The sequence below is a fragment of the Oncorhynchus mykiss genome, chromosome 18, assembly GCF_057628025.1.
Source record: "Oncorhynchus mykiss isolate SJ-2025 chromosome 18, ASM5762802v1, whole genome shotgun sequence".
NCBI lineage: Eukaryota > Metazoa > Chordata > Actinopteri > Salmoniformes > Salmonidae > Oncorhynchus > Oncorhynchus mykiss.
This window is the reverse complement of record NC_143039.1, coordinates 80,748,987-80,757,550: the sequence shown is the minus strand read 5'-3', so window position 1 is coordinate 80,757,550 and position 8,564 is coordinate 80,748,987. Positions and strand designations below refer to the sequence as shown.

At 45.1% G+C, this 8,564-nt stretch overlaps 1 protein-coding gene across 1 annotated transcript in view; it reads right to left on the bottom strand.

Moving 5' to 3' along the window:
* Positions 1-2,826: 2,826 nt before the first annotated feature.
* The window catches only part of lrrc69 (leucine rich repeat containing 69), a 63,797-nt gene continuing 58,059 nt past the window's right edge, over positions 2,827-8,564 (bottom strand). The window contains exons 7-8 of the mRNA XM_036953639.2: positions 5,143-5,322; positions 2,827-2,966 (exon numbers count right to left, since the gene is read on the bottom strand). Of these exons, the coding sequence (XP_036809534.1) occupies positions 2,859-2,966; positions 5,143-5,322 (288 nt within the window). The 3' untranslated portion in view covers positions 2,827-2,858. The remainder of the gene's footprint in view (positions 2,967-5,142; positions 5,323-8,564) is intronic.

Genomic DNA, 8,564 nt, shown 5'->3' with positions numbered 1-8,564 from the left:
CTGAAAACACAGATCAATGGACCATCCTGGTAATAACATGTCTATAACTGAAAACACAGATCAATGGACCATCCTGGTAATAACATGTCTATAACTGAAAACACAGATCAATGGACCATCCTGGTAATAACATGTATATAACTGAAAACACAGATCAATGGACCATCCTGGTAATAACATGTCTAACTGAAAACACAGATCAATGGACCATCCTGGTAATAACATGTCTAACTGAAAACACAGATCAATGGACCATCCTGGTAATAACATGTCTATAACTGAAAACACAGATCAATGGACCATCCTGGTAATAACATGTATATAACTGAAAACACAGATCAATGGACCATCCTGGTAATAACATGTCTATAACTGAAAACACAGATCAATGGACCATCCTGGTAATAACATGTCTATAACTGAAAACACAGATCAATGGACCATCCTGGTAATAACATGTCTATAACTGAAAACACAGATCAATGGACCATCCTGGTAATAACATGTCTAACTGAAAACACAGATCAATGGACCATCCTGGTAATAACATGTATATAACTGAAAACACAGATCAATGGACCATCCTGGTAATAACATGTCTATTACTGAAAACACAGATCAATGGACCATCCTGGTAATAACATGTCTATTACTGAAAACACAGATCAATGGACCATCCTGGTAATAACATGTCTATAACTGAAAACACAGATCAATGGACCATCCTGGTAATAACATGTCTAACTGAAAACACAGATCAATGGACCATCCTGGTAATAACATGTATATAACTGAAAACACAGATCAATGGACCATCCTGGTAATAACATGTCTAACTGAAAACACAGATCAATGGACCATCCTGGTAATAACATGTCTATAACTGAAAACACAGATCAATGGACCATCCTGGTAATAACATGTCTAACTGAAAACACAGATCAATGGACCATCCTGGTAATAACATGTATATAACTGAAAACACAGATCAATGGACCATCCTGGTAATAACATGTCTAACTGAAAACACAGATCAATGGACCATCCTGGTAATAACATGTCTATAACTGAAAACACAGATCAATGGACCATCCTGGTAATAACATGTCTAACTGAAAACACAGATCAATGGACCATCCTGGTAATAACATGTCTATAACTGAAAACACAGATCAATGGACCATCCTGGTAATAACATGTCTAACTGAAAACACAGATCAATGGACCATCCTGGTAATAACATGTCTATTACTGAAAACACAGATCAATGGACCATCCTGGTAATAACATGTCTATTACTGAAAACACAGATCAATGGACCATCCTGGTAATAACATGTCTAACTGAAAACACAGATCAATGGACCATCCTGGTAATAACATGTCTAACTGAAAACACAGATCAATGGACCATCCTGGTAATAACATGTCTAACTGAAAACACAGATCAATGGACCATCCTGGTAATAACATGTCTATTACTGAAAACACAGATCAATGGACCATCCTGGTAATAACATGTCTAACTGAAAACACAGATCAATGGACCATCCTGGTAATAACATGTCTAACTGAAAACACAGATCAATGGACCATCCTGGTAATAACATGTATATAACTGAAAACACAGATCAATGGACCATCCTGGTAATAACATGTCTATTACTGAAAACACAGATCAATGGACCATCCTGGTAATAACATGTATATAACTGAAAACACAGATCAATGGACCATCCTGGTAATAACATGTCTATAACTGAAAACACAGATCAATGGACCATCCTGGTAATAACATGTATATAACTGAAAACACAGATCAATGGACCATCCTGGTAATAACATGTCTAACTGAAAACACAGATCAATGGACCATCCTGGTAATAACATGTATATAACTGAAAACACAGATCAATGGACCATCCTGGTAATAACATGTCTAACTGAAAACACAGATCAATGGACCATCCTGGTAATAACATGTCTAACTGAAAACACAGATCAATGGACCATCCTGGTAATAACATGTATATAACTGAAAACACAGATCAATGGACCATCCTGGTAATAACATGTCTAACTGAAAACACAGATCAATGGACCATCCTGGTAATAACATGTCTATAACTGAAAACACAGATCAATGGACCATCCTGGTAATAACATGTCTATAACTGAAAACACAGATCAATGGACCATCCTGGTAATAACATGTCTAACTGAAAACACAGATCAATGGACCATCCTTTGTATATAACATATCATACATGTGGTTAATATACTTATAGTGTTACTTATAGTGTTATACTGTTTTATAGTGAACAATGTTGAACTCTCTATACTCTTTATCCAATCTAGCTCTCTGGCCAACCTAGCTCTCTGGCCAACCTAGCTCTCTGTCCAACCTAGCTCTCTGGCCAACCTAGCTCTCTGTCCAACCTAGCTCTCTATCCAACCTAGCTCTCTGGCCAACCTAGCTCTCTGGCCAACCTAGCTCTCTGGCCAACCTAGCTCTCTGGCCAACCTAGCTCTCTGTCCAACCTAGCTCTCTGGCCAACCTAGCTCTCTATCCAACCTAGCTCTCTGTCCAACCTAGCTCTCTGTCCAACCTAGCTCTCTGTCCAACCTAGCTCTCTGGCCAACCTAGCTCTCTGGCCAACCTAGCTCTCTGGCCAACCTAGCTCTCTGGCCAACCTAGCTCATTGTTTTGGCCTTATGATATTGTGTCAGGAGTCTGGTCTCTTACTATGGTCCTCTGCTGCCACCTGGTGGACATGCAGACAATACATACTGGATTGAAAGAACAGGGACTACTTCCTTATAATTACATCGAATACATGTTTTAATAGAAGTACCTCTTCACACAGACGCGACACCATAGTATGAATGTCCGCTCTTATTGAAGCACTTGTAGGAACAGAGGAGAACACGTACAGGGACGGTCTGAGGACGGCTCATCTTCATGTCCTGAAGGAGAGATCAGTGAGACAGTTGCTTGGCTTATAGGTGCTGCTATGTGTCTACAGAGTGTACACCACTGAAACCAGTGATGGAGTAGGAAGAAAATGTGTTTACCTTTCACTACACCAACGATTGGAACCATAGGCACAAAGTAAGTTCATTTGTAGATGACTTGAACTATAATGTTTGAGTCCGTATATGTATCAGAATGAAGTATAAATGATTTGATGTGTACATGAGCTGTAGTGTAGGCTACATAGTGTCTGTAGATGTTTGGGGCAGCTGGCTACTGGTATCCCCTATGAACTTAGTCTCTCTGTCTTCAACCATGTTCTGCATTACTGTCAAAGTAGTGCACTAGGCAGGGAATGGGGCAACTGGTATCTCCTATGAACTTAGTCTCTTTGTCTTGTACAATGTTCTGTATACTTTCAAAGTAGTGTACTAGGTAAGGGACGCAGCTAATCTCAGTCACCGTGCCATCCTGAGACATATATATGTATATAATTTTTTCAATATATTTTTTTACATCAGACACGGTTGCCTTGATATATTGTCCCTGTCCATTCAGCCTTCGGGGTTCTGTCCATCGTGCAGACAGGAAGAAAGAACTCTCCGGGAAAAAGAAAGGCGGAGGGATTTGTTTCATGATTAACAACTCATGGTGTGATTGTGGTAACGTACAGGAACTCAAGTCATTTTGTTCTACCGATGTGAGTATTCTATAATCAAATGCAGAGCGAGTTACCTCCCGAGATAATTTTCTTCAGTCATTGTCACTGCCGTGTATATTACCCCCTAGCCAACACCACGACAGCTCTCAAAAAACTACACTGGACTATGTGCAAACTGGAAACTGTATATCCTGAGGTCACGTTTATTGTAGCTGGGGACATTAATAAAGGATGTCTGAGGAAAACACTACAGAAATTCTACCAACACATCTCCTGTGCTACACCCTTAACATGGACCCTGGATCATTGCTACTCTCTTCCCGGGACGGCTACAAGGCCCTCCCCCTCCCTCCGGTAAATCAGATCACACCTCCATTGTGCTCCACCCCACCTATAGGCAGACACTTAAACAGGAAGTACCCGTGGTAAGGACTGTTCAATGTTGGTCTGACCAATCGGAATCTATCCTTCAACATTGTTTAGATCACACGGAGTAGAAAATGTTCTGGGTCGCTTTTGAGAAAATAGTATCGACGTATACACTGACTCTGTGACTAATTGCATAGAGGATGTTGTTCCCACTGTGTCGATTAGAACTTATCCAAACAAAAAAATGTGGATAAACGCCAGCATTCAAGCAAAAATGAAAGCGCGAACCACCGCATTTAACCATGGCAAAGTGACTGGGAACATGGATGTGTACAAACAGACCAGTATGACATCTGTAAGGCAATCAAAAGAGGCAATTTAACGACTCAGATACGAGACATATGTGGCAAGGACTCCAGATAATCACAGGTTATAAAGGGAAAGTCAGCCATGTTGCGGACACCGACACCTCACTCCTGGACGAGCTAAACACCCTCGCTTAGAGGAAAACAATACTGAGCCGCCGACAGGGCCCCCGACGTTCACAAGGACTGTGTGCCCTCTTTCTCCGTGGCCGACATGTCTAAGTCATTTAAACGTGTTAAACACCGGCATCCCAAGCCGCGACCTCAGACCAGCTGGCTGGAATGTTTACAGACATATTCAATCTCTCCCTATCCCAGTCTGTCCCCACTTAATTAATGTCTACCATTGTTCCTGTACCCAGGGAAGCGAAGGTAATGTCTATTTTGGGGGGGGGATTATGTGTGTATAGTGTTTTACTGCACTGTTGAAGCTGGAAACACAAGCATTTCGCTTCACCTACGATAACATCTGAAAATCTGTGTACGCGACCAAAAAAGCGTTGATTTGATTCGTAGTGCACTATGTAGGGAATAGGGTGCCATTAGGGCTGTATCCTCTCTGTACCTTCCTGAGGTTGATGAAGAGTACACACTCCAGGTAGTACACTAGGTAGGGAATAGGGTGCCATTAGGGCTGTATCCTCTCTGTACCTTCCTGAGGTTGATGAAGCGTACACACTCCAGGTAGTACACTACGTAGGGAATAGGGTGCCTGGTCAAGGTAGTGCACTACGTAGGGAATAGGGTGCCATTAGGGCTGTATCCTCTCTGTACCTTCCTGAGGTTGATGAAGCGTACACACTCCAGCCAGGTGGTGAGGAAGGGTTGGAGGCAGAGGGAACACCTGCCCCAGTCAGCCAGCAGCAGGCTCAGACCAGGGTGGTACGACAGAGCCCTGTGGACCACACCCAACCTACTCTTGTCCTCCACCAGGATCCGACGAGCAGACAGCTCCTGGAGACAAGAGATACAGGGATGGCAACGGGTCAGTACTACTGATGGTGTGTGTTGTGGTGGTGTGTGTTGTGGTGTGTTCTGATGGTGTGTTCTGGGGGTGTGTGTTGTGTTTTGCTGGTGTGTTTTGGTGTTGTGGTGTTGTGTTTTGGTGTTGTGGTGTGTTGCGGTGTTGTGGTGTTGTGGTGTTGTGTTTTGGTGTTGTGGTGTGTTGCGGTGTTGTGGTGTTGTGTTTTGGTGTTGTGTTTTGGTGTTGTGGTGTGTTGCGGTGTTGTGGTGTTGTGGTGTTGTGTTTTGGTGTTGTGGTGTGTTGCGGTGTTGTGGTGTTGTGTTTTGGTGTTGTGTTTTGGTGTTGTGGTGTGTTGCGGTGTTATGTTTTGGTGTTGTGGTGTGTTGCGGTGTTGTGGTGTTGTGTTTTGGTGTTGTGTTTTGGTGTTGTGGTGTTGTGTTTTGGTGTTGTGGTGTGTTGCGGTGTTATGTTTTGGTGTTGTGGTGTTATGTTTTGGTGTTGTGGTGTGTTGCGGTGTTATGTTGTGGTGTTGTGGTGTTGTGTTTTGGTGTTGTGTTTTGGTGTTGTGGTGTTGTGTTTTGGTGTTGTGGTGTGTTGAGGTGTTATGTTGTGGTGTTGTGGTGTTGTGTTTTGGTGTTGTGTTTTGGTGTTGTGGTGTTGTGTTTTGGTGTTGCGGTGTTATGTTTTGGTGTTGTGGTGTTATGTTTTGGTGTTGTGGTGTTATGTTTTGGTGTTGTGGTGTTGTGTTTTGGTGTTGTGGTGTTGTGTTTTGGTGTTGCGGTGTTGTGTTTTGGTGCTGTGGTGTTGTGGTGTTGTGTTTTGGTGTTGTGTTTTGGTGTTGTGGTGTTGTGTTTTGGTGTTGTGGTGTGGTGTGGTGTTGTGGTGTGTTGCGGTGTTGTGTTTTGGTGTTGTGGTGTGTTGTGGTGTTGTGTTTTGGTGTTGGGCAATGATCAGTTGAATCAGGTGTTGTGTTGTTCCAGTTTATATGAACAGGAAACATGGTGTACCCAGAACATGCTGATGCAGGTTCCCTCTCCATAATGCCATAGCAATAAGAAATAGGAAGAACAAATAGAACCAACTGAATCAAAAATAACACACTGAAGGGCTGGAACAAAAGCCTGCACACCCTGTACCCCTGCAGGGCTGACAGACCCCTGATGTAGTCTATATGTCACCCTGTACCCCTGCAGGGCTGACAGACCCCTGATGTAGTCTATATGTCACCCTGTACCCCTGACAGACCCCTGATGTAGTCTATATGCCACCCTGTACCCCTGACAGACCCCTGATGTAGTCTACATGCCACCCTGTACCCCTGCAGGGCTGACAGACCCCTGATGTAGTCTATATGCCACCCTGTACCCCTGCAGGGCTGACAGACCCCTGATGTAGTCTATATGTCACCCTGTGCCCCTGACAGACCCCTGATGTAGTCTATATGCCACCCTGTACCCCTGACAGACCCCTGATGTAGTCTATATGCCACCCTGTACCCCTGCAGGGCTGACAGACCCCTGATGTAGTCTATATGTCACCCTGTACCCCTGACAGACCCCTGATGTAGTCTATATGTCACCCTGTACCCCTGACAGACCCCTGATGTAGTCTATATGCCACCCTGTACCCCTGACAGACCCCTGATGTAGTCTATATGTCACCCTGTACCCCTGCAGGGCTGACAGACCCCTGATGTAGTCTATATGTCACCCTGTACCCCTGCAGGGCTGACAGACCCCTGATGTAGTCTATATGTCACCCTGTACCCCTGACAGACCCCTGATGTAGTCTATATGTCACCCTGTACCCCTGCAGGGCTGACAGACCCCTGATGTAGTCTATATGTCACCCTGTACCCCTGCAGGGCTGACAGACCCCTGATGTAGTCTATATGTCACCCTGTACCCCTGCAGGGCTGACAGACCCCTGATGTAGTCTATATGTCACCCTGTACCCCTGACAGACCCCTGATGTAGTCTATATGCCACCCTGTACCCCTGACAGACCCCTGATGTAGTCTATATGTCACCCTGTACCCCTGCAGGGCTGACAGACCCCTGATGTAGTCTATATGCCACCCTGTACCCCTGACAGACCCCTGATGTAGTCTATATGCCACCCTGTACCCTTGACAGACCCCTGATGTAGTCTATATGCCACCCTGTACCCCTGATGTAGTCTATATGCCACCCTGTACCCCTGACAGACCCCTGATGTAGTCTATATGTCACCCTGTACCCCTGCAGGGCTGACAGACCCCTGATGTAGTCTATATGCCACCCTGTACCCCCGACAGACCCCTGATGTAGTATATATGCCACCCTGTACCCCTGACAGACCCCTGATGTAGTCTATATGCCACCCTGTACCCCTGACAGACCCCTGATGTAGTCTATATGCCACCCTGTACCCCTGACAGACCCCTGATGTAGTCTATATGCCACCCTGTACCCCTGACAGACCCCTGATGTATTCTATATGCCACCCTGTACCCCTGACAGACCCCTGATGTAGTCTATATGCCACGCTGTACCCCTGACAGACCCCTGATGTAATCTATATGCCACCCTGTACCCCTGCAGGGCTGACAGACCCCTGATGTAGTCTATATGTCACCCTGTACCCCTGACAGACCCCTGATGTAGTCTATATGCCACCCTGTACCCCTGACAGAACCCTGATGTATTCTATATGTCACCCTGTACCCCTGACAGACCACTGATGTAGTCTATATGCCACCCTGTACCCCTGACAGAACCCTGATGTATTCTATATGCCACCCTGTACCCCCTGACAGACACCTGATGTAGTCTATATGCCACCCTGTACCCCTGACAGAACCCTGATGTATTCTATATGCCACACTGTACCCCTGACAGACCCCTGATGTAGTCTATATGTCACCCTGTACCCCTGAAGTAGTCTATATGCCACCCTGTACCCCTGACAGACCCCTGATGTAGTCTATATGTCACCCTGTACCCCTGATGTAGTCTATATGCCACCCTGTACCCCTGACTGAACCCTGATGTATTCTATATGCCACCCTGTACCCCTGACAGACCCCTGATGTATTCTATATGCCACCCTGTACCCCTGCAGGGCTGACAGACCCCTGATGTAGTCTATATGCCACCCTGTACCCCTGACTGAACCCTGATGTATTCTATATGCCACCCTGTACCCCTGACAGACCCCTGATGTATTCTATATGCCACCCTGTACCCCTGCA